The sequence below is a fragment of the Moschus berezovskii genome, chromosome 3 (assembly GCF_049115385.1).
Source record: "Moschus berezovskii isolate FMDL1 chromosome 3, NW_MosBer_1.0, whole genome shotgun sequence".
Lineage (NCBI taxonomy): Eukaryota > Metazoa > Chordata > Mammalia > Artiodactyla > Moschidae > Moschus > Moschus berezovskii.
In genome coordinates this window covers 59,583,721-59,611,290 of record NC_142462.1, presented here as the reverse complement: position 1 = coordinate 59,611,290, position 27,570 = coordinate 59,583,721, and the positions used below count along the sequence as shown (strand labels likewise).

General features: G+C 37.6%; 1 protein-coding gene across 6 annotated transcripts in view; it reads left to right on the top strand.

The window, feature by feature from the left end:
* The window catches only part of ST7 (suppression of tumorigenicity 7), a 281,009-nt gene that overhangs the window by 55,744 nt on the left and 197,695 nt on the right, over positions 1-27,570 (top strand). Inside the window, exon 1 of one of the 6 annotated variants that reach the window (XM_055420816.2) lies at positions 706-2,716. The exons of the other annotated variants lie outside the window; for them this stretch is intronic. Within the exon in view, the coding sequence (XP_055276791.1) occupies positions 2,695-2,716 (22 nt within the window). The 5' untranslated portion in view covers positions 706-2,694. Of the gene's footprint in view, positions 1-705; positions 2,717-27,570 lie in introns of those variants that run through there. 6 annotated transcript variants of the gene reach the window in all.

Below are 27,570 nucleotides of genomic sequence, written 5' to 3'. Positions count from 1 at the left end.
ATTTTGGTTTTTTTTTTTTTTTCAAGAGACAGTACAGGTGAGTAGTTAAGAGCATATGTGTTGAAACCAGAGTGCCTGGGTTTGAATCCCAGCTTATCATTTAGTAACCTGCATGACCACCATCTATCAAATGTGGATAATAATGGTATCTACCTTGTAGGATTGTTACAAAGATTAAGTAAGCTGGTATATGTGAAGTTTCCAAAATAATACCTGGCACAGAGTAAACATTCAGTAAAAGTTGGTTATTATTATCTTTTGTGTGTTTGTTTGGTCACTTCAGATGTGTCTGACTCTTTGTGACCCTATGGACTGTAACCTGCCAGGCTCCTCTGTCCATGGGATCCTCTAGGCAAGAATACTGACGAGTGGGTTGCAATGCCCTCCTCCAGGGGATCTTCCCATCTCAGGGATCAAATCCACATCTTCAGCATCTCCTGCATTGCAAGAGAATTCTTTACCACTGAGCTACCAGGGAAGCCCTTATTATTATCTTAGTTAATGTTAATGTGTTAGTCACTCAGTTGTGTCTGACTCTTTGTGACCCCATGGATTGTAGCCCACCAGGCTCCTCTGTCCATGGAATTCTCCAGACAAGAATACTGGAGTGGATTGCCTTGCCCTTCTTCAGGGGGTCTTCCTGACTCAGGGATTGAACCCAGGGCTCCAGCATTGCAGACAGATTCTTTACCATCTGAGCCACCAGGAAAGCCCCATTATTATCTTACCTACAATAAAACATTTGTTCTTATGTAGCATCATTGCAATTTCTCCATAATGGTTTAGCATTTTCGGTAAGATGAAGGTCAAATTACCTTTATGCACATCCATATGATGGACTATTATGTAACCATTTAAAGATGAGGTGGATGTACATATACTGACTAGAAGAACTATTAATGATATTTTTAGATGGTAATTTGCAATTCCACAACCATATAAGAATTTAGTGTTTAAAAGCTGTGTTATATGAAGACATGTCTATAAACTTTAGAAAGTATTAGAAAAAGTATATACCTTAGATGAATGAGTGGAAAAGAAACTTGAGCTTTTGAACTTCTTGTTTTTTATAACTTTGACAATGGGATTATTGAAAAACACCCACACTTTTCTGTGCATCTCAATATTTTTAAAATATTGAAACAAACTTTCTTTGCTTGTGTTGGACAGATATTCTAATAAAAGTCCATGCACTTATAGCTTGTAGAAAAAAATAGATTTCTAAGAGTAAAGGTAATGCAGGTAAAGAGTCAAGAGACAAAATAATAATATCTTCTTTGTCTTGGTGGATGAAAAAGAAATATGATTGTTGATCATATATGCCTACTCGCACACAGGTGTACACAGGTGTGTGTACACAGCATTAACATTACTGAGTTACCCTGGAAAAATGATAGGAATTCTCATAAGGCAAAATAAAGAAAAAGCAAAAAAAAATAGGATAGGAAAAATCTGTGTACATACACATATTCCTAGAGTAGTGGTTTTCACATTTGAGTAATAGTTGTAAAATAGCTAATAATGTATTCATTAACATTTGAGTGTTCACTGGGTGTCAAACAGTGTTTTAAGCCCTTGTAGTGTTGACTTCCCTGGTGGTTCAGATGGTAAAGCATCTGTCTACAATTCTGGAGACCCAGGTTTGATCCCTGGGTCAGGAAGATCCTCTGCAGAAGGAAACGGCAACCCACTCCAGTACTATTGCCTGGAAAATCCCGTGGACAGAGGATCCTGGTAGGCTACAGTCCATGGGGTCACAAAGAGTCGGACAGGACTGAGCGACTCCACTTTCCACAGTGTTGTTTTACTGTTACATTTGCTTGTGAATTTATATGCCAGGATATGTGTGGAATAGTGTACATATTTTCACATACTTGTGATTGAGTGTACAACCCCTGATCTGTCAGTCTACCCAAGCCTACTGAAAAAGCAATGAACTCTGGAGTTATTTTAAAAGGTAGGTTATTTTTCTCATTTCTCATATTTTTAATTCCCTTGAAAAGTTCTACTTGCTGCATAAAATCAAGAACCCTGATTTGCATATCTTTGTGGTTGGTTGCTATAAAGCCAATATTTAAATTTCTTTGAGGTCTCTTAGTGCCTGGTATATCAGGATGGAGATCTTGTCAGGAGGGTGAATATATATGTGAATATGTATGTGGCTCTTGGTCTTGGGTATTTTGTGACAAAGGAATTCCCCTTTGAATTGCCTGCTCCCCTGAAGCCCCTGGAGCCTCTGGCTCAAGCAGCGCAGTCGGTCTGTGCAGTGTCTCTGACGTCACCAGTGTATGCATAAGCCCTGCTATTGTCTTACTGCTATAACTGGGCTGGGGATTGCAGTATCCGCTGTTGCTGCTGTTCCCAGTCTTGCCCCCGCTGCTACCTAGTCCTGCCTCCCTGCATCCCAGAAGAGCCACGTCGGCCTGCCTTTCCCTATTGGATTTTCAAAAGCAGCTCTTCGGTTTTTGGTGCTGTAGGAGACCTTGCTTTTCAGTCACACGGGAGAACACTGAAGCTTGTAAGAGGAGAATCTGGCAGCTGGACACAGCTTGGACTGCATTGTCTGTCTTCATGACCTCTGCTGTGTAGCAGCTCATCTCTCCACTCTCACACGTACACTCTCCTCGGTTTTTTTCTTCCTTCCTTCTTTCCTCCATTCTTCTAATTTTTTAAAAGCAGCCTCTGGAGCCAGCCATGTTTGGCACTGAATCTTCATGTAAGTAAATGGATCTCACTTTGCTATTTAGAAATCTGCTTGCTGTCATGGTTTCATTGGCTTGGAGTTCATATCACTTTGCCGTGGGTCATTACCAGCCTTTTTATTTTGACTCTAATTACAAATAAATTGGTCTCAGGAAAAGGACTTCCCCTTCACTGGGTTATTCATCCTTAAGGCCAGGGATGTCAGTGTGGTCAAAATCAGGCCTCCAAGAGGGAGGGAGGAAGTCAGGAATCTAGGCAGCCTCCCCAGAACGTGTTAATTGGTGGGATCAAGTCTGTCACTGATCTATTGTTGAGGTTCTATAATGGTCCCTAAACCCTAAAATAGATACTGTGAGGATCTGAGATGATAGTGTTTATTAAGAAAGAAAAAATGGCTTACATTTTTTAATCTAAAAGGAGAAAGAAGTGTCGTTATATCTTCTTCCCATATTTTTACAGAAACATAGGGACAGACATTATATGTAGATATAAAGAATAAAAATTAAACTTTTTTTTTAATTGATGTTTTTTAAACACAACAGCTTAAATTTTGATATGCTGGCTAGCGCCACAGTCCAGCAGCAGCATATCTGTCTTAAAACTTATACAATGAAATTGCTTTGGTGCAGAGCAGGCCCCGCACAAGGGGCTGGGCTGGATGGCACTTGTGGACAGCTAAAATGGGTATTTGAAAAATGATGACCATCCTAAGTAACTTGGATTATTTAATGTTGGATGTAGAATAGTATAACTTGTCAATGCAGTTATACAGGCTCTGCAGAATATTTTGTCATTATCCATAAGCAAAGGTGACAGTTCAGAATTTATCAAGAGACTCAACCTGCTGACCTAGGACTTTAAACATTGGCAAGACACTGGCTTTGTGGGGAGAGAGGGTTAGGGCAGGGATTTAAGAAACACATTTCTTATGAATATATAATTCAGTCTCTCCTTTCTGATTTTGGTTAATCAGTGTGATTATTTATGCATAGTTGATGATTATTCCAGAATAGCAGTATTTCAAGAGAGCTAATACTCCTCAGGTCTTTTGTTTCTTGATTGGCTATTTTAAAGAGTGGATTATTTTTGTTGTTTTACCTAGAAGTGTCACATTTCTGAAATTACCACAATGCCTTATCAAGGTCAAGATAGAATAACAATGAGATGTGATGTCCCATTCAGCATGTGATAGTTTTATTTTTTTAATAATTTAAAAATTTTTTTGAGTTCATTTAAAATGATACATTTGGAATTATTGTCACCCAGGATTAGAAACAGATTATTTAGTGGCAGAGACCTTCCAGTTTCGTTTCAGTCATTGAATTTTGTCAAAGTAGGAACCTAGGTAGAGTAGATAGAAGTATTTACATCCTAAAGGAAAATTAATCTTATTACTTTGTTTAGCTGAAAATGGAAGTTGAAACTCAGTGTGGGAACCTTTGGGTTCTTGACATAGGGACTCTAACATTGTCTGGCCAGGTTTACCTAGCAGACAGCCTTTCTTGATCGTTAAACCTCATCTTTTCATAATGTCACCCATGTGCTATGATCTATGTTTGAAAACTGCTGGTTGCTTTTGGTCTCCATAACTACCAAATTACTGTACAGATAGAATGCCATTCAGAAGACAGAACATCATCCTGTAGGTTTTTTTTGTTTTTTTTTTTACTTTACTGAGTATTAAGTTTTGTTTCCTGCTTGTCACTAGAAGACCATAGATAGATTTTACTACCAGTGGCTGCAAAATATTCAGAATGAACTGCCTTCTTTAGACAAGGAGATTCCTTAAATGTGTACTCAGACTTGAGACAAGTATATTTTCTTTGTGTTTTGAGGCATAGCTTTTCTAGGCCTTTAATTTCCATCTTTTGGAGGCTGTTTTATAGACTGAGACTATATTAAGAATATTCAGAAAAATAGTCACATTAGAAGTTCTAATTAGTTCAGAAGGGCTCTTCCAAACCACCTGGCATATTTTTACTAAATTTTTACAGCAAATACTTGTTTAGCTATCTATTTTGTGTACAGTGCTATGCTAGATCCTGGACAGGTTCTTTTTTTTTTTTCCTAACATATTCTGATTTCATAATTCTTATCCTTAATTTCTGGTTGCAGTAACTTACTTGTATTGGATGCTTTTACTTTTAAATTGAGGTATGGTTCACATACAATAAAATGTATAAAGCAAAGTGTAGAACACATTGGATTTTTGCCTGTTTATACCTTGGAACTGCTACCCAGTTTGAGATACAGAACATTGCTTTTACTCCAGAAAGTTCTTTTGTGATGACCCTTCCCAGTCAATATTGCTTGTCCCAATATTACTTCTGTTCCTCACCAAAAGGTGATCACTATTCTGAATTTTGTTGATATTGTCACCTGTACATGGTTCTTTAAAATTTTCTTTCTCTACTTTTAACTCTTTGCCTATAAGAGAAAGAAATGTCAATAGCAATTTCCATGCCTTCATTTTCAAGTACTGGATTGATTAAGTTGACTTCATGTTTCAGGTTAGGAATTTGAGGTAACCTAGGAATCACATTATAACATGTTTAGTCTCATTGAAATTGTATTATTTAATGTAAATGCCCCAAAAGCAACCCCCCTTCCCCCCACACACACATTTTAAGAGCCTTAAAAATGACAAAAAACTTATCTGGAAGAGTAAAAAGTTTATCAGAGTTAAAACTTACATAGTTATGGCAACAGTATTAATAAATGCTCTGTCTAACCTCACTTCAGTGAATATCTTCTTGATTCACTTTACAGAAGAACTCCAACAGTGTTGGAGTCTCATTTTTTCTAACTTAGTATATCTGAATCTCCCATGGTTGTATAAATTGGACACTATTTTCAGCCTACTTTGAAATGAAAGTGTTCTATGTTATGTGTAAATTAATCATTAGTACAAAGCAGGAAGTATAGCTTCTGTAATCTGTTACCATCTTGATGTATTTCACTGAGCTTTTCCTTTACTGAAATTTCCCATGTCTAAAAATGGGAGTAGTAGGTCTGTCGTTTATCTGCTTTGAGGAAATGCAATTTTAGTCTGGTCAAAGTAATTTAGGCTTAGGATGTAAGTACTAAAAAGAAAGCTTTGTGAGGGGAGTGGTCATTTAAATGCATATGTTGAGTGCTTGATATAATGATGCTGCTAAGTCACTTCAGTCGTGTCCGACTCTTCGCGACCTCATGGACTGCAGCCTACCAGCCTCCTCTGTCCATGGGATTTTCCAGGGAAGAGTAGTGGAGTGGGTTGCTATTAAAATCAATGGAAATCCACAAAAGTTAAAATTTCTTTTCCTCTTAAAATTTTGTAAATAGAGAAAAAGTTCATCTTTTCTTTTTGTGGACTAAGGGACACTGACTTTGTACTGCTGCCATTTGGTTACATCCTTCATCATAAAGCCAGTTATTCTCCAAAGAGTAAGTACTTCGAATACATGAACATTTATTCAATTAGTGTTTTTCTAGCTCAGTACTCCTCTGTCTCCCCTCCCATGTTTAACTTTTTTAGTCCTCAAGGGTACCATTAAAGATGTGCGTGGTGGGAATTGTGCTCTTTTCTAATAAGTTAATGTGTCTTTAAAAGCACCTACCTTATTAGTCCAGTGAAGAGAGCAACATCCTACCTTTTCAGAAACAGTATACCCTTGGGGGCAAATAGTATCATTTAATCCCTTCCTCTGAACATTTTGTTGTAGTTGTACCATATTAGAAAGAACATCTACTGTATCTTGAAAGGGAAAGAGAAATTAACCAAATCCCAGCAGAGCAGTAGTATTTTGTGAGTATAGTGGTGATGGGGATATGGTGGACCTGTGTCAGATTGTCAGTTCTCTTTTGCTGTGGTATGCCTGTCTTGCAAATCTTCTTTGCCATTTTCTGCATGCCCACCTCCCCTTCAGTAGGCAGCTAGATGCTAGAAAGGATTTGGGGTATATGTGTTGCCCCATATGATTTTCTTTGATGCACACCAAAAGGGCAGCTGTTGCTTTTTATTTTCATTACTGATGAATGCATTAATTTGGAACTGACAGCTTCTCAGTTTTAATAGTGAGTATGGTATATGCTTCTAAGAACAATGCAATTATCTCAAATTTTGAGCCATTATGTGAGAGATAGTAAAATGAATATACTCTAGCAATATTAGATCACCAAGAAACTGTGTAATTAAACAGACAACTCTTTTATAGGAGAATAAATGAGTCACATTCCCTTTTTATGTATTTCAGGGCCATTCTTGACAACCAGTCATACGTGAGATTAAACTTGGGTCTATTGTTTTGGTGTAATTTCTGTGAATCAGTTGAGATGTTAACAGCAACTATGGTCTTTCAAAAATGGCTGTTCACAACTGGACTGTTCTGCAGTATAAGCCCTAGTTCTTGTTAAATAATTGTATGACACTGGTGTTTTTGCTGTTAGTATGGTTGACATTTTAGTACTATATCCCTCCCTTTATTAGTTTTTGTCATATGAAGCTAGGTAATTCAGAAAGAGTCATTTTCCTTTTCAAATCTTTAATCCAGCTGTTAGTATTTAGCTGTATTGAATTTTAGATGATTTCATCTTACTTAAAATGCACATACTTAAATATACACACAAAAACTTTCCTCTAATTCTATACTTAGAACATTAAATAAAAGAAAAAAATTACATGACTTTAGATAAATAGAAACCATAGATGGCTAAAGTCACAATAAAGAAAAATAATTATGAATCACTAGAATTTACACTGGGACATGGTCATACAGGAGCCTGGGAAGTAAAGCTCTTATAATACTTTTGACTTGTCTTACTAGATTATTGTCTTTTCTTCTGACAATGTTAAGTCTGATGTGAAATTTCCTTTTGCGTTTCTTGCCTGTTAATAATTGGAGTCGTAATTTTTAGAATCAAGGGAATATTTTAAATGAAATAAAGATAGGAATTTGTTTTTTTTTCCCCCTGGATATTTATATACTGATTCTGCTAGTATAGGAATGGAATGAAAATACCCAGTGGTTATTTTAAAATGTTCAGAGAACTTATTTTCACTTGAGTACTGGTTTCCTTAATTGTTAGTCTGGTTTGTTCAGCAGAAATTACATGTGAGTTTTCAGTGATCTGTTGTTTTCATTGTCACAATGGACCAGATTCATATCCTGTATAAACTGTGGGGAGTCTATGGGGAAAAATTACCATATATGGAAACTTCCCTCATAGAATCCCCATGGAGTTACACAGGATGTGAATAGAATTGTTATGGATTCTGGGTTGAATCCATATCAGTTACACTGATAATGTGTATTTTTAACGTTAACAGTAGTTACCACATTAAATTATGTTCAAATACTATTACATGTTCAATACAAGACCATATGGAACATAAGAAAATAAATTATATGGTCATTTTTACATTTTTGAAGCATATTTATATCCCACTATTTTTTCCCTAATAAGTGTAAAACATTCATTAACATGCTTATTAGTGTGTCTTTAATTAGAAAATGCCAGTTTTGAATTATTTAAAAGTCCTGTAATGTCACATTTGCTGTGTGAGTAGTAAATTGTAATATTTTCTGTGTAGAGATTTTGCTTTTATTAGTAATGGATTCAGTTTATTGTGAACTGAGGGACCAAGATGTATGTTTAATGCATGTTGTAGAAATGGCAGCAACCATGTGCCTGTTGCAGTGACTTAAGTGCCGAGACTTGGTGCTCGATTGCCTGGATGCAAATCATGGATGTACCACATTCTACCAGGGTTTGGCTATCTACCATCTAAGGTCTCTGGGCCTAAAGAGTGACTTATCTGACAAACTCTTGAATGTTAGGAGAATCTGCCTTTTTGGGTCAGGACATCCGCACCAGGGTAGGGCTTATTAAGAGTCACTGTGGAGATTAGACTCTGGCAGTGGGAAAGACTGGCTGAAGAAAGGGAAAGGTCACTTTGTAAGACTGGGTGGAAGTTCCATCACGAGGATCTTTGAAGGGACTGAGTAGGAGATCTGAAGGGAAGAGACTACATGGAACTGATGAAATAGGTCAGGGTTGACAAATGTCCAGTGTTTTTCACTACTAGTCACCGCTGCGGTAGCTATCACTAATTGGTTACAGCACTTTTGTAGGATGGCTTTAAGCCACTAAGAATTGAAATGTGTTCCTCTTAAAACACTTGTCTGTGCAAGTATTTTCCACATTAGTGTGAAAAATAATCACAAGAATAAATGTTTAAATAAACTTGAAAACAGTTATAGAGTTAAGAAGAAAGATTAAGAATCTTAAGTGTTCCAGTAGTATCCCTTTTGGTTTAAAATAAACATACTATTCTGTGTCACATTATGACTCTCTGGAATATCAAATAATTCAGAGCCACTTCTCTCTTAAATGAAATTTACACCAGCTGAAGACATATCTCCAGAGTGTAGCAGCATACCTAACATATAGTAAGCACTCATTCTTTGAAATTTGAATCCACTGTAGCTTAAGGGAATATTGAAAATATGATGTATTGGCTTAATAGGGGATTGATATTCACTTTAGTTAAGTTTTTCAGGTTAAGGAGTTTATCACACATAACTGGCACATATTGGAAATATTGTCAGTGAACAACTCTTACCTGTCACCCCTCAGGCAGAAGTAGGCGACAGTATGGACTTCTATTACTAAGCCCAGATGTGTCAGCAGTAAATTGCCATTTACTGATACTTGACTCTATACTGACCTAATGACTACATTTCACCTAAGTTCATGTATCAATTTAATATCAAGTAAAAATAAAGGGGAATTATAATCATCAATTCATTTACAGCATGAAAATCGAGAATTGTTTCTTTGCCAGTCCTGGTATAATATTAGAAATTAGAAAAATTATTTTCTACTTCTTTGTGGGAATTTCAGAATAAGATTCAGGCATATTAGCATATTTGGGGGGACAGTGAGTCTGATTGGAATGCATACAGATTGGGAAACCACAGTGGCTCCATTAGAGTATTATTTACCACATCCTTCATCCGTGGCTACTTCTAGAACACCTTGGTTTAGTGGAGGCTTTAGTAGGGTTTGGCCTGGTGATATGCATGGATAGTCCAAACATGGGCTTGACTCAGAAGTCTAGAATTTCTTACCTGAAACTTTCCTAGATTTGTTTTAATATAATATTTTTTCAATTCTATATTGCCATACAACAAACTACCCCAAAACGTTGTAACTTAAAATAAGCATTTATTAATCTATTCAGTTCTATTCTATTCAAGTCTATTTAGCTTGACTGATTGATTGGAGCTGCGGTGGTTCTCATGTAGAGTCTCTGATGTGGTTGCAGTCAGATGTCTCTTGGCTGCAGTTATCTAAAGGCTCATCTGAGCTTTAGAATAGCTCTCTCACAAGGATATCAGTTGAGGCTGGCTGTTGACCTGGGGCTCAGCTACGCTTGTAGGCAGTAATACCTATATTTGGCTTCTTGATGAGGTTCAAGCTTCTCATATCATGATGCTAGGTTCTCAGAGAAAGCTTCCTTTAGCAGAGTATCCAAGAGACCTAGGAGGAAGCTAAAAGGTTTCTTATGACCTGATCTTGGAAGTCTTAGAAGTCACTTCCACTATATTATATTGGCTGAACAAGTCACTAAAATGAGCCCAGATTCAAAAGGAAGAGAATTAGACTCTTCTTGGTGAGGAAGTGGCAAGAGTGCATTGTAGAAGAGCAAGTAGAATGAAAAATATTTTAGTGGTAATCTTGCAAAATATGCTGTGTCATAAGTAGTTTCCGAACTCTACTTCATGAAATTGGTACTGGGAGGATTTGTGTTAAACAAGGAGTCTGCAGACTTTTCCTGTAGAGCCAGATAGTGAATTTTTAAAGTTTGTGAACCATTCAGTCTCTTTTGCAACTACTGAACTCTACCACTGTAGCACAAAAGCAGCCATAGACAAATAAGTGTGGCTGTGTTCCAATATAACTTTATTCTGGATGTGGAAATTTGAATTTTTATATAATTTTCACATACCAAAAATATTCCTTTTTTCCAACTCCTGAAAAATGTAAAAAAGAAAACATTCTTAAGTCAAGAACTGTACAAAACCAGGTGGTGGGCAAGCTCTGGCCCATGGGTCTTAATATTGCTGACCCTTGCTTTTAATATTTGATTTGAATTTCATTTTTAATTGCTAAAAAACCTGAAAGAACAACAGATACATTCACATATTACAGATAAGTGATTTTGATATATTGGGGACTGCTGATAAATGAACTCAGGTTCTTATTGGTTGAATTTATTATTAAATATTATAATTCAAGCCTATAAATGTACATCTGTTTAACATTGGACTCTGGCATAATACTTTGTTTGAAAGAAGGTTGTGTTAAAGTGAGTGAAAGAAAAAAAATAAAACAAAATGATAGGACATTTGAAGGCTTAATTTCTATTCTGTTCTCAAGAGTAACACTAAGAAAGAAAGACTGTGGAGAACTTCCGTTTGATTTAATTTCACAAATATTTATGGAGTGTAGAGGAATTGCCTATGATAAGCGATAAGAGGAAAAAAGCTTTCAAGAAATTTAAAGTTCAACTGGAGATGGTGGAGTGAGACAGTGAGAAGAGAACTGAGAGGGCTATAATATTAAAACTATGTTTCTCTTTCAGTTAAATCAGTGTAAATTGGATTATTTTTGACACAGGTACCCATAAATCAAACTAAAAATTGGATGTCATTGGAATTGGCATTGTATAATATAAAGAATTTGACAAGAGAAACCAACTTTTTCTCGAAATAATTTTATTGGAGAACAATATGCATATGATAAAATGGATCCGTTTAAAAAAATTGATCCATTTAAAATGTACAGTTTGATGAATTTTGACAAATGTATACCTATGTGTAACCATCATTATCAGTGTAATCAAGATACAGAACATATCCATCACCTCCCAGTTACCTTGTGCCACTTTAGTTAATCTCCATGTTTCCAGACTTTCACATAGATGAGGTCATACAGTATATTTTATTCTTGTGTATAACTTCTTTCATTTAGCATAATGTTTTCAGTCATGTTGTTATGGCTGTTTGTACTTCATCTCTTTTTATTACCAAGTAGTAGAAAAAACGGAGAAGGCAATGGCAAGCCACTCCAGTACTCTTGCCTAGAAAATCCCATGGATGGAGGAGCCTGGTAGGCTGCAGTCCCTGGGGTCGCTACAGGTCAGACATGACTGAGCGACTTCACTTGCACACATTGGAGAAGGAAATGGCAGCCCACTCCAGTGTTCTTGCCTGGAGAATCCCAGGGACGGGGGAGCCTGGTGGGGTCGCACAGAGTCGGACACGACTGAAGTGACTTAGCAGCAGCAGCAGCAGCAGTAGAAAAAATGTATAACTGGCTCAGCCATTTGCCTGATGATACTGAACTGTTTCCTGTTTTTGGTTCTTATGAACAAAGCTGATGTAATTACTCATGTATAATTCTCTGTGTTGACATATGTTTTTACTTTTCTTGGTTAGGAACGTAGAAATGCAATTGTTTACAAATTGCCAAGCTGTTTTTCAGAATGGTTATACTTTTTTGCATTCCCAACAGCAGTGTGTGGGAGTTCAGTTGCTTTATATCTTGGTAATACTTAATATTGTCAGTCTTTTAAATTTTAGCTCATTCAGTGAGTGTGTAGTGATATATTATGAATTTAACTTGCATTTCCCTCATCAGTAAAAATGTTGAACATTTTTTCATGTGCTTGTTGACCATTGATGTATATTCATTGATGAAATGTCTGTTCAGATATTGATACTTTGCTTTATAATTGGATATATTTTTTTAAAATCACAGCATTCAAGAAAGTTGTGCAATCCATTTTTTAAAATTTAGTTAAATAATTAATTGATCTATTTATTTTTGGCTGTGCTGGGTCTTCGTTGCTGCACAGGCTCTTTCTCTAGTTGTGGCATTGGGAGCTGTTCTGGGCTTCTCACTGCGGTGTCTTGTCTTGTTGCAGAGCACAGGCTCTAGGGCACGAGGGCTTCAGAAGTTGTGCATGTGGTCTCAGTAGCTGTGGCTCCCACACTGTAGAACGGAGGCTTGGTAGTTGTGGCACACAGGCTTAGTTACTCTGTAACGTGTGGGATCTTCCTGGATTAGGGACAGACCCTGTGTCTACTGCACTGGCAAGCATATTCTTATCCACTGAGTACCAGGGAAGCTCTATAATTGAGTTTTGAGAGTTCTTCATATATTTTGATATGATCTTTTTAAAGATATATATCTTGACAGTATTTTCTTATAGTCTGTAGCTTTTTGTTTTCCTTATTGATGTGAAGTTTTTAATTTTGATAACATACAGTTTCTCAATTTCTTGTGTCCTATATAAAATTTTTTGCTTACCCTAAAGTCATAAAAATTTTTCCCCTGTATTTTCTCCCAAATGTTTTATATGTTGTGCTTCTATATATTCTGTGATCCATTTTCAGTAAATTTCTGTGTATAGTGTGAGGTAATGCTATTTACTTTTTTTCCCCCCACCAAAATTCAGTTGTTCCAGCACTATTTCTTGAATAGACAGTCCTTTTCCCATTGAATTGGCAACTTTATAAAAAATCAACTGACCCTGTATTTCTATCCTATTTTATTCCAGAGATCTCTGTGTTTGTCCTTAGGCCATGGTATTATAGTTTTGATTGCTACAGCTTTATCATTCCTTTTGAAATCAAGTAATGTAAGCCCTCCAGGTCTGTTCTTTTCCAAATTTTTTTGGCTATACTTGATTGTTTCATCCCACAGAAATTTTAAAATTTGCTTGTCAATTTCTACAGAAAGACCTCCTGGCATTTTGATTGAGAGTGTATAATCTAAAAGCAGTTTGGGGGGAGTTGATTAACAAGATAACAAGTTTTAGTTCTTCAATTCATGAACATGGTATGTCTGCCCTTTCATTTAAGTCTTTGTAAACTTTTCTCAACAATGATAAAATGAGTTATGAAATTACAAGGGTTAGGTTTGTCTTTTTTTCCCCACTTATAAAAGAATACTTATTTGGAATAGAGTAACAATCTCGAAGATATGTTTCTCGGGAAAGCATCTTAAAATGTAAGTTGATGGTATTAGTAAAATTTCATTAATTCAAATTTGAAGGACATGCTTGGGTTTGTGAAAAGTCTTAAGTAGCCTGAAAAATGAGACTGTATTAAACAACTGTTGCCATGTAGAAGTATTTTGGGAGATATGTTTTAACAAATAGATAAGCAGAGTTGTATGTTTATGTAAAATGCTATTTTTACAGCCCTTAAAGCATTTGCTCTCTCACCAAGATGAACTACTTTCTTCCTTTTGTTAGTTATCTTAGGAAATCACTTTCTTATAATTAGAAGTGGCTTTACTCCCATTTTTACCTAAAAAATTCATTTTTGTTTAATTAGAAGGATCTGAACTTATAAATTTTTATATTTAGAAATAGAATCCCTCTTCTTATGAAATTGCTCCTATAATCCTGTTAAGTTACCATCCTTTTTAGGAGTCTATTAAATCTATGGATCCCTATGATTTCAAGAGAATTGAAGCCTAAAAATACATTCAGGATGGCATATCACCTTTAAACATTAAACTGAATTCAAATTGATTTTATTAAGAATGTTTCCTAATTATTTGATGTTAGTTGTGGTAAGTCTTCAAACTTCATGAAGCCAGATTTGGTAGAGATTGAATTGACCTGACATAGCATATTATGTATATACATTATAAATATGAATCTATAAACATTTATCTAATGCCTAAAGCAACTAACATTAAACTCCACCCTTGTTTTAAGCAGTTTATAAAACAGTGGTCCTGTGGGATGGGGGTTACAAGGGGGCTCAAGAGGGAGGACATATATGTATACATATCACAAGATGGTCAATACAGAAACCAGATTGATTATATTCTTTGCAGTCAAAGATGGATAAACTCTATATAGTTAGCAAAAACAAGACCTGGAGCTGACTGTGGCTCATATCATGAGCTCCTTATTGCAAAATTCAGGCTTAAATTGAAGAAAGTAAGGAGAATCACTAGACCTTTCAGGTATGACCTAAATCAAATCCCTTGTTTATACAGTAGAGGTGACAAATAAATTCAAGGGATTAGGTCTGGTAGACATACTGCCTGAAGAACTATGGACAGAGGTTCATAACACTGTACAGGAGGAGGTGACCAAAGTCATCCCAAAGGGAAAAAACATGCAAGAAAGCAAAATGATTGCCTGAAAGGTCTTACACATAGCTGAGAAAAGAAGTGAAAGGCAAAAGAGAAAGGAAAAGATATACCCAACTGAATGCAGCATTCCAGAGGATAGTAGGGAGAGATAAAAAAGCTTTAAAGTGAACAATGCAGAGAAATAGAGGAAAACAATAGGATGGGAAAGACTAGCGATCTATTCAAGAAAGCTGAAAATACCAATGGAACATTTTGTGCAAAGATGGGTGCAATAAAGGACAGAAACAGCAAGGACCTAACAGAAACAGAAGAGATTAAGGATAGGTGGTAAAAATACACAGAATTACGCAAAAATGGTCTTAATGACCTGGATAACAATGATGGTATGATACTTACCTAGAACCTGACATCCTTGAGTGTGAAGGCAAATGGGCCTTAGGAAGCATTACTATGAACAAAGCCAGTAGAGGTTTTCCAGTTGAGCTATTTCAAATCCTAAAAGATGATGTTGTTAAAGTGCTACACTCAATATGTCAGAATATTTGGAAAACTCAGCAGTGGCCACAGGACTGGAAACAGTTTTCTTTCCAATCCCAAAGAAGGGCAATGCCAAAGAATGTTTAAGCTACCACACAATTGCACTCATTTCACATGCTAGTAAGGTAATGCTCAAAATTCCTCAAGCTAGTCTTCAACAGTATGTGAACCGAGAACTTCCACGTACACAAGCTGGATTTAGAAGAGGCAGAGGAACCAGAAATCAAATTGCCAACATCCATTGGATCATAGAAAAAGTAAAGGAATTCCAGAAAAACATCTGCTTCATTGACTAAGCTAAAACCTTTGACTGTGAGGATCACAACTATGGCAAATTCTTAAAGAGCCACCTTACCTGCCTCCTGAGAAACCTGTATGCGGGTGAAGAAGCAACAGTTAACCATGGAGCAGTAGACTGGTTCAAAATTGGGAAAGGAGTACGTCAGGCTGTATATTGTCACCATGCTTATTTAACTTACATGCAGAGTACAGCATGTGAAATGCCAGGCTGGATGACTCATAAGCTAGAATTAAGATTGCCAGGAGAAATATCAACAACCTCAGATATGCAGATGATACCATTTTAATAGCAGAAAGCAAAGAGGAACTAAAGAGCCTCTTGATGAGGGTGATAGAGGAGAGTGTAAAAGGTGGCTCTAAATTCAGCATTCAAAAAACTAAGATCATGGCATCTGGTCTCATTACTTCATGGCAAATAGGTGGGGATAAAGGGAAACAGTAGCAGATTTTATTTTCTTGAGCTCCAATATCATTGCGGGTGGTGACTGCAACCACAACATTTAAAGACACTTGCTCCTTGGGAGAAAAGCTACGACAAACCTAGATAGCGTGTTAAAAAGCAGAGATGTCTTTTGCAAACAAAAGTCCATCTAGTCAAAGCTGTGGTTTTTCCAGTAGTCTTGTATGGATCTGAGAATTAGACCATAAAGAAGGCTGAATGCCAAAGAACTGATGCTTTTGAATTGTGGTGCTGGAGAACTCTTGAGAGTCCTATGGACAGCAAGGAGATCAAACCAGTTGATCCTAAAAGAAATCACCTGAATATTCATTGGAAATACTGATGCTGAAACTGAAGCTCCAGTATTTTGGCCACCAGATGCCAAGAGCTGACTCATTTTAAAAGACCCTGATGCTGGGAAGGGTTGAGGGCAGGAGGAGAAGGGGATGACAGAGGATGCGGTGGTTGGATGGCATCACCAAATCAATGGAAATGCGTTTGAGCTAACTGTGAGAGATAGTGAAGGACAGGGAAGCCTGGCGTGCTGCAGTCTGTGGGGTTGTAAAGAGTCAGACGACTTAGCGACTGAACAACAGTAGCTGATTCACATTGTTGTACATTGGAAACTAACAGAACATTGCACAGCAATTATACTCCAATTAAAAAATAAATAACCCAACAGTCATGTAATAACCCCTTGTTAACTAGTGTAGTCTTTTGAAAACTATGGGGATAAATATATTTAATGAATTATGAATTCATCTGTACTGACTTTCTCACCCTTTCTCTGAATTAGTTCCAGATAGAGAGAAGGCAATGGCAAGCCACTCCAGTACTCTTGCCTAGAAAATCCCATGGATGGAGGAGCCTGGTAGGCTGCAGTCCGTGGGGTTGCTAAGGGTCGGACACGACTGAGCGACTGCACTTTCACACATTGGAGAAGGAAATGGCAACCCACTCCAGTGTTCTTGCCTGGAGAATCCCAGGGATGGGGGAGCCTGGTGGGCTTCCGTCTATGGGGTCACACAGAGTCAGACACGACTGAAGTGACTTAGCAGCAGCAGCAGCAGCAACCCTACTTCGTAAATTATTTTTGGTGTAAGTGTACAGCATAGTGCTTCAGAACCTGGGATTTGAGATATATAGATAAGGGTGCCTATTTTACTCTGTTGCTATAGGTATCATTTCAGCCTTAGTTTGTTCATCTGTAAAATGGGTATAATAGGAAACCTCATGAGATTGTTATAATGCGTAATGAAATAGGTCAGTAGGGGGGAAAAACCCTTAATAGCACATAAGCAATCGGTAGTTTAATTATTTTTAAAGTTTTTCATACCAGAATTATGAAATTGTAGGTATTTTTCATACCTGAATACCTATGTGTGTGTGTGTGTGTGTGTATATACATATATATATATATATATATATATATATATATATATATATAAGTTATGAGATAGAGCCCTGGAAAAGGAAATGGCAACCCACCTCAGTACTCTTGCCTGGAAAATTCCATGGACTGAGGAGCCTGGTAGACTATAGTCCATGGGGTTGCAAAGAGTCAGACGTGACTGAGCGACTTCACTTCACTTTATGAGATAGAGTATAATTGAGGATAAAATGGTAGCATCAGATGCATTAAGTTGAAAAAAATGAGAAAAAATAACTTGAAAAGAAAAAGTTATTATTTGGCCCCTGTCATCTGGCAGCCTGCATTCTCAGGGAACAAGATAAATTTATATATATATGTATATACACACACATACTTTATTTTCTCATGGACTTCTGTAATAGTCACCTTAACTTGTCTTCTTAGCTCCACTTCTACCATGCTAGGTGAATTTTTTGACTCTTAAAATAAATTGACATTTAACTAACATACTATAAAATACACAGATATTAAGTCTTCTATTCAATGAGTTTTTGACAATTTTACATGAACCTATAAGCACCACCAGGCTTCAACAGTACGTGAACTGTGAACTTCCACATGTTCAAGCTGGATTTAGAAAATGCAGAGGAACCAGAGATCATATTCCCAACATCTGTTGGATCATCAAAAAAGTGAGAGAATTCTAGAAAAACATCTACTTCTGCTTTATTGACTATGCCAAAGCCTTTGACTGTGTGGATCACCACTAACTTGGAAAATTCTTCGAGAGATGAAGACCCCCTGACCTGCCTCCTGAGAAATCTGTATGCAGGTCAAGAAGCAACAGTTAGAACTGGACATGGAACAACAGACTGACTTCAAATCGAGAAAGGAGTATGTCAAGGTTGTATATTGTCACCCTGCTTATTTAACTTATATGCAGAGTACATCAAGAGAAATGCTGGACTGGATGAAGCACAAGCTGGAATCAAGATTGCTGGGAGAAATATCAATAACCTCAGATACACAGATGACACCATGCTTATGGCAGAAAGTGAAGAAGAACTAAAGAGTCTCTTGATGAAAGTGAAAGAGGAGAGTGAAAAAACTTGGCTTAAAACTCAATATTCAGAAAACTGAGATCATGGCCTCTGGTCCCATCACTTCATGGGAAATAGATGGGGAAATAATCCCATCCCCACTGTTCCAAGTAGGGAGGGGAAACAGTGACAGATTTTATTTTTGGGGGGCTCCAAAATCACTGCAGATGGTGACTGCAGCCATGAAATTAAAAGACGCTTGTTCCTTGGAAGAAAAGTTATGACCACCCTAGACAGCGTTTTAAAAAGCAGAGACATTACTTTGCTAACAAAGGTCCATCTAGTCAAAGCTATGCTTTTTCCAATAGCCATGTATAGATATGAGAATTGAACCATAAAGAAAGCTGAGCACCGAAGAATTGATGCTTTTGAACTGTGGTGCTGGAGAAGACTCTTGAGAGTCCCTTGGACTGCAAGAAGATCCAACCAGTCCATCCTAAAGGAAATCAACCCTGAATATTCATTGGAAGGACTGATGCTGAAGCTGAAACTCTAATACTTTGGCCACCTGATGCAAAGAACTGACCCACTGGACAAGACCCTGATGCTGGGAAAGATTGAAGGCAGGAGGAGAAGGGGATGACAGAAATTGAGATGGTTGGATGGCATCACCGACTCAATGGACATGAGTTTGAGTAAGCTCCAGGATTTGGTGATGGATAGGGAGGCCTGGTGTCCTGCAGTTCATGGGGTCGCAAAGAGTCGGACATGACTGATCAACTGAACTGAACTGATAAGCACCACCCAAATAAGATACAGAGCATTTCTCATTACCTCAGAAAGTTTTCTTGTGCCTTTTCCAAATGGTTTCCGTCTTCACTAGGCAGTCATTTTCTGATTTTTATAATTTAAGATTAGTTTTGCCTTGGACTTAGTATATGTGGAATTACACAGTTTGTATTCCCTTGTGTCAGCTAGCTTGATCATTTTTTCCAGGGCCCAACACCTGTTCAAAACACTCTCAATGATTCTTCTTTGCTTTTTGAACTAAATATAAACTTTTTGCCTGGGTGTCCAAGCTAGCCACCATATGGTTGCCACCTTCCTCTCCTGGCTTAACTCCCACTACTACTCTGCATTTATTATTTGCTTTTTCCTAAGTGCCTTTTCTCATGCAAGACCTTCTATTTGACTCTTACTTCTGTTTCCAGCTATTCAAATCTTAATCATTTGAATGGATTCTTTGAAGTTCATATCAGGTACCAGTTACTCCATGAATTTTTCTGGTTCTCCTAATGTGATGGTTCTCAAGTACTTTTTTCTCTCTTTTAAATCCTCATCCCAAGATCATCATAGGAACCTCTTTTGCACACAGAACAATTATTCTTAACTTTTCAAACATCATTCTACCCCTGTCCCTTGCCCCCTCTAATCACTGCTCCCTACAAAATGCATCCCACATTTTTTGAATACCCTGTTGCACTTTTTAATGAAAGATGCATGATTCCTGGTTTCCATTCTCTGGAATCTGACTGTGGGGGTTGAAATTCTCATTCTGCCAAATGTATGGCCCTGGGTGGATTAACTAATTTCTCTGCATCTAGTTTCTTCCTCTATAAAATGGACATATGTATTGTATACTATGTCATGGGCTCTTGTGAATTTTTAAATGTCATTAAATGCTTATTAGTAAAGACTTGAAAAGTGATACCTATTATTGCTAGGTATTATCATATTGGAGTCTTTTATGTTATTGCTTCATACTGCCAGTTGCATTACATTTTCCCTGTGACTTGGGTGTATTCATCTTAGTGGCTACCAAACTAAATAATAGTAACTTGCCCATTTAATAGTTTTTTGTATAAAAGTCTATGATGTGTTGGGAGATTTATTTATTTATTTGCCTATAAGAACTTAAGGATCTAGTCTCCACTCCTCCTCTTTTATCTCTCTCTCTTTTTTAATAATCTAATTTTATTTCTTTTTTTAAAAAATTTTTTGGTCATGTCACGTAGCATGTGGGATCTTAGTTCTTGGATCAGGGATTGAACCCAAGCCGCCCTGCATTGGAAGTGTGGAATCTTCACCACTGGACTGCCAGGGAAGTCCCTGGGAGATTTATTTAAAGACAGAACAATGGTGGTTCTGGATTTTATGCTTACTTTGCCAAATAGCTGTACTTAGTTCATCTCATTTTTCAGCGTCTTGCTTATTAAACACAATAATATCAGTGTCCTTCTCTTTGTTAAGGCAAATATGAATGAAATTCATGCCTTTGTAGTGGTACCGTATGTTGTCTTATCTCAACCTTGATATTTAAGGACAATCTTTAAATACAAATATTTATTCCCTACTATTTCTAGTTTATATGTTTGTGATTTTTTTAGATTTTCTTAAAGTCGTGCATGTTTGTAATTCTTTCTTTTAAAGTTTCATGATACTTTGATATGAATGCTACACATGCTTTGCATTGCTTACCTCCATTTAAATGGGTTAATGGCATTCAGTAAACTCTTCTTGATTCTTAATTAGAATGGACATAATTATCACTATTTAAGGAGGACTAGTAGGAAAATTAAAACCTGTAAGTTTACTTTGGGGTTTATTTTATTGAGTTTTATATTAGCACGTATCAAAGATGTTCTTGTTTGTTTGCATAAAGGGGAGCAGACAGCAGCATTACTCCTCTCTGCAGAATTTGTGCATATTATGAAAGACTTTTACTGTGGTGTTGCAGTATGCCTTGCTTCCCTTCAAGCTTTCATAAAGCAAATACAATCTGTGCTTACATTTGATTTCATGCAGAGTTGGTTTTTTTATATATAAATAACCAGGTCCCTGAGTTCTTGGGTCTTCAGATGCTCGGTATTCACCAGTTGCCACCTGACTATCATTCATTTGTTTTTAATATTAAATTGACCTTTTCCAGACTCTCTCGTTGAGGAAGTTGGAGTCTGCATAACACCAGCTGTGTGTGGTATCAGAATGGAACAATAACTCAGGGATACAGAGTATGCCTCGCCTGGGTTTCCTGAAATTGTGCCTTGATTCCTTTTGTCAGTAGAATATTTCAAATGAATGAAAGCAGCATTTTCTATTTTTAGTTTTTGGGAGGAGGGATACACTTCTTTACAAAGCAAATGCTTGGCCTGAAAATTCAAATTTTATTTAGTATGTCTAATTTGCTTAAAGTAATATATACAGTAATACATACATACAGGAGAGATTTTAGCTGTCTTTACTGTTATGGTTATCAGACCCTTTCTCTTCACATTAACTTGATCATTTAAAGTTATTTTTTAGACTTTAATAAAGAAAATATCTCCATTCTAGCTTCTGCTGCCAGCATGAGAGCAGTTTTTTTTTTTTTCATGAATATTTTCAGGACTTTTTTCTGACATTTTTAAGTAGATAAAAGTGGATTGTGTTTATGGAGTTAATATTTCCTTTCCTTTGGCATTAAATATACTATTATTTGTAACTTCCAAAAATTAGGATTAGTCTAGTTTTTTTTTTATTCTTTTCTTTGCCTGAGTAAGTTCTTCGTAGAACAGTTCTCAAAGAATTTGTTAGTTCAGAATCTAATATGAATCAATAAATATTTTCTGATAGCTAATTTGAACAACCAGATGATTGGGAATTCTTGAGAAGCATACAAAGAACTATATAGCTTCATGTGTGTTTTATAAATCATTCTGGTGATTTCTTAGGACATTGGCATTAAAAGCCAGAGGTACTAATTTTTCTTTGTCTGACCTCAACTGCATTTGTGGAGGTCCCAGGCTGACAAGTAAAATAGTTGCTTGCTGTTTAGTAAATCTCTCTGGGAATTGTTTATGGTGGTTTGGGAGGCTCATTCCATGCATTAAAACTTGACTTTCCTGCATTTTATGTGAACTCCTTACTCCTGAAGTGTTAAAATTTCTTGCTTTCTCTCTCGTGCCACTGAGCCACCTCCTTACTAGAGGCCTACTAGAGACATTATCAATGATTGGATGTCAGGCAATGTGATGTAACGTATTTTGTTTTATCACTTCTTTTGTGTTGCTGCTGCTACTGCTAAGTCACTTCAGTCATGTCTGACTCTGTGTGACCCCATAGACGGAAGCCCACCAGGCTCCCCCGTCCCCGGGACTCTCCAGGCAAGAACACTGGAGTGGGTTGCCATTTCCCTCGAACACGGAGTGGGTTGCCATTTCCCTCGAACACTGGAGTGGGTTGCCATTTCCCTCTCCAATGTGTGAAAGTGAAAAGTGAAAGTGAAGTCGCTCAGTCATGTCCGACCCCCAGGGACCCCAGGGACTGCAGCCCACCAGGCTTCTCTATCCATGGGATTTTCTAGGCAATAGTACTGAAGTGGCTTGCCATTGCCTTCTCCGTTAGGGCTCTCCAAAACATCATGTCTGGAATAAGGGACAATATGGCATGTGTCATGAATCAGTAGAACCTGGAGAGGAAATTCCTCATTGAACTGACTCGACTTCTATTTAATTTTTTGCTTTTGAAAATTAGTAGTAGAAACAAAGCTAAATACCAGCTGTGTGAGGTTTTATACTCTTAGTTTCCTTACCAGTCTCTATGAAAATGAGACATGATCATTTAAGCTGCATTTTCAAAGAACCCTATTGAAAAGAAAAAGGAAGTGGGGACAGAGCATTTAGGTAGCAATTATATCTTTTCCTGGGGCAACCGTATATCATATTCATACACTGCTGTGTTTGGCTGCCTGTTTTGTATTTTGAAAAAGTAGTTGCATAATAATAAAATGTTCTGCATGTAGTGGAAAGACCACGATTGCTTGAATCTCCCAATCCAATCTTCATTTTAAAATCCTGTCCTAGGGTTGGCATTAGACTTGGTAACAGTGTCAGACTTTTTTATTTTTTCATGCCATTTTTCTAGCACTTCAGTCTAGAAAGGTCAGCAGGTGACTTCATAATAACCAGATTTAAAAGCTGTTGGTTGGACCCAGCATTCTGGCTCTAGAAACGCTGGCAATACAAGTAAAGCGAACAGCTCTGCCCAGAACAGCTGCCATGGAAGCCACAGGGGCAACCAGTGCAATTGCCTGCGCCGTGTTTTGTGAGGCAGCCTTCCCCTTAAACACTGGTACTTTATGCTGGTGATTAGAATTTGGCATTTGGGAGCAAGGTCCTGTGACCTTCTGTTTTGTGTGAATATGCACAGCATTGCGTTTTTATGTTACACCCTTAATATACAGTCCAAACACAAAAGCTTCCTGAGGAGAGCCAATTTAAGACCGAAGAGGAAAAGATTTTATGATGCTATTTAAACTGAACAAGGCTATCAAATGTAATGGATTAGAATGAAGTGGAAAACAAACAAGCCTGTGGTAACACAGATCCAAAAAGGTTGAACCTAGCCTCTGACCATCACCTCTTGCATTGATTAGGCCTGATTTATCAATAGACAGTTTCTTTCAGTCAAGATAATTGAAGTGCTTTGATCTTTTAAAATTCTGCTGTTGCAGATGGAGGGAATATTTTATTCAGTTTTCATGAAACTATTAAAATTATCTGTTATCATATTCAGCATACTGTGGTGCGCTTAATTAAAGTTTTTTTTAATTGTTCATGTTCTCTAAGGGTTTTTACCACTAGCTCATACTTCTGAAATGTATGAGGGTGGGATCAAATGAGATTTGTTTTGATTACACAACAAATAGCATAACCTTGAATTTTGTTTTTAGATAGAGATGAAATCCAATATATGACATTATAGTTTAGCTCATTGCTTCCCAACATTTAAACTATCTAGACAGTGGTAAATGGATGTTTTGAGAAATAGTTTACTGTATTAGTCTTCTGGAGAACATTAGTGTTAGTCTATAGAGGGGCTTCCCTAGTGGCTCAGATGGTAAAGAATCCACCTGCAATGCAGGAGACCCGGGTTTGATCCCTGAGTCAGGAAGATCCGCTGAAGAAGGGAACGGCTACCCACTCCAGTTTTCTTGCTTGGAAAATTCCATGGACAAAAGAGCCTGGAGGGCTGTAGTCCATGGGGTTGCAAAGAGTCGGACATGACTGAGTGACTGAACTGAACTGAACTGAACTGAAGCTGAGACTAACACAATAGTGTGCTTAGGAACAGGGCTTCCTTGGTGGCTCAGATGGTAAAGAATTGGCATACAATGCGGGAGATCTGGGTTTGATCCCTTGGTTGGGATGATCCTCTGGAGGAGGGCATGGCAACCCACTCCAGTATTTTTGCCTGGAGAATCCCCATGGACAGAGGTGCCTGGGAGGCGATTGTCCATGGGGTCACAGAGTTGGACATTACTGAGTGACAAAGGAGAGTGACCCTAGGCGCATTCAAATAGTTGTTTCAGATGTTTGTGCTCAGCATGTGGAGATGTTGAAGGGAGTTTTTGAAATAAAAACTCTTAAGTGCCTATTGTTTTTTAAGGGGGACAATTGAGGAAGGAGGAGGCTAGATTTTCTATTACAACTTAAATGAAAAGTACCTGATAGATGTTAAGTGCTAAAAGGGTAGTCTAACTTATATGCAGAGTACATCATGAGGAACGCTGGGCTGGAAGAAGCACAAGCTGGAATCAAGATTGCTGGGAGAAATATCAATAACCTCAGATATGCAGATGACACCACCCTTATGGCAGAAAGTGAAGAGACTTTCATCAAAAGTCTCTTGATGAAAGTGAAAGAGGAGAGTGAAAAGGTTGGCTTGAAGCTCAACATTCAGAAAACAAAGATCATGGCATCTGGTCCCATCACTTCATGGGAAATAGATGGAAAAACAGTGGAAACAGTGTCAGACTTTATTTTTTTGGACTCCAAAATCACTGCAGATGCTGATTGCAGCCATGAAATTAAAAGACGCTTACTCCTTGGAAGGAAAGTTATGACCAACTTAGATAGTATATTAAAAAGCAGAGACATGACTTTGCCAACCATGGTCCGTCTAGTCAAGGCTATGGTTTTTCCCGTGGTCATGTATGCATGTGAGAGTTGGACTGTGAAGAAAGCTGATCGCCGAAGAATTGATGCTTTTGAACTGTGGTGCTGGAGAAGACTCTTGAGAGTCCCTTTTACTGCAAGGAGATCCAACCAGTCCATTCTAAAGGAGATCAATCCTGGATGTTCGTTGGAGGGACTGATGCTGAAGCTGAAACTCCAATACTTTGGCCACCTCATGCGACGGGTTGACTCACTGGAAAAGACTCTGATGCTGGGAAAGGTTGGGGGTGGGAGGAGAAGGGGACGGCAGAGAATGAGATGGCTGGATGGCATCACCGACTCTGTGGACATGGGTTTGAGTGAGCTCCGGGAGTTGGTGATGGACAGTGAGGCCTGGCGTGCTGTGATTCATGGGGTTGCAGAGAGTCGGACACGACTGAGAGACTGAACTGAACTGAACTGAATATGACAACTTTTGAAAGAGCTACTTCTAGGTAGATCTAATGTGATAACTGTTCTGTAATTTGCCTGGAGTCCTCTTCATTGCCAGTGATCAGTCCTAAACTCATGGGGAAGGAGTCCCAGTTTACTAAGGAGACCACAGTGAGTGGCCAGAGTTGGGCAGTTCCTACTGCTAAAAAAGGCTTGTTCACTTTGGTTCCTGCATTGACCAATGATTAGTCCTTCTTATAAATAAGATTTTCCCCAGTGAGTATTGATTGATACCTAATGACATTTTTATTTCTCAAGGCTAGGGTGAGAGCTATTTTAAAAACACAAAACGATTTAAATCTTTTTAGTATACATCTGATGCTAAGTCATGTCAGTCATGTCTGACTCTGTGCGACCCCATAGACGGCAGCCCACCAGGCTCCTCTGTCCCTGGGATTCTCCAGGCAAGAACACTGGAATGGGTTTCCATTTCCTTCTCTAATGCATGAAAGTGAAAAGTGAAAGTCTAAAATAACATATTATTTCCTTAGCACACCAAAGTTCATTTTCATTGTGGATATCTTAAATAATGCAAACAATGAGAAAAGGGAGAGAGATGAAAAAGAAGGCCCTGAGCTCTGCAGCACGGAGGACTTGGGATTGAATCTTGGTTCTACCCTTTACTGGGCAAGTGATCTTTGGTAATCTTATAACAGAGAACAATACCCAGCCCATGCTGAAAGGTTAATGAGATAGTAAATGCAAATAGCTTAAAAGAGTGCTCCACGTGTAGTAAGTGTTGAATATGTACTTATACAAGTATGCTGCTGCTAAGTCACTTCAGTCGTGTCCTACTCTGTGCGACCCCATAGACTCCACCAGGCTCCACTGTCCCTGGGATTCTCCAGGCAAGAATACTGGAGTGGGTTGTTCTCCAGTGCATGAAAGTGACAAGTGAACGTGAAGTCACTTAGTCGTGTCGGACTCTTAGTGAACCCATGGACAGCAGCCTACCAGGCTCCTCCATCCATGGGATTTTCCAGGCAAGAGTACTGGAGTGGGTTGCCATTGCCTTCTCCATATATAAGTATAAATACAAATAAATATGTATTGAGTACTTATAGATTGGTGTACTGAGAATTTTACATTATAGATAAATCTATATAAAGGTGATATGTGTAAATTCTAGTGAACATCTTCAGCTCTGTCTTTAAAGCAGAATGTCCTGCTCAGTAAATGGAAGGTTTTATGATTATCAATAAAATCCCCAAAATCGTCTCCCTTGGTGATGATTTCTCTTAATTTCCTTTAACATAAAATAGTCAATGAGTGATATATCTATAAACTTTCTAGATACTTCTTCGCACCTACTTTTTAAAATTTAACACTAGTTTATAAATATGTTGTCACAATGCCAACTTTATCAGCCATTCATTTTTACATTTATTTATTAAATTTTTATTGGAGTATAGTTAATTTACAATGTTGTGTTAGTTTCAGGTGTCTAGCAAACTGAATCAATAGTTATATGTATACATATATCCAATCTTTTTTAGATTCTAGCCATAGATTATTGTGTTAAAGGTTGAAACATTTTTAAACTAATCCTTCCTTTACTATTGTTACTGTGCTTTTTTAAAAATCTTA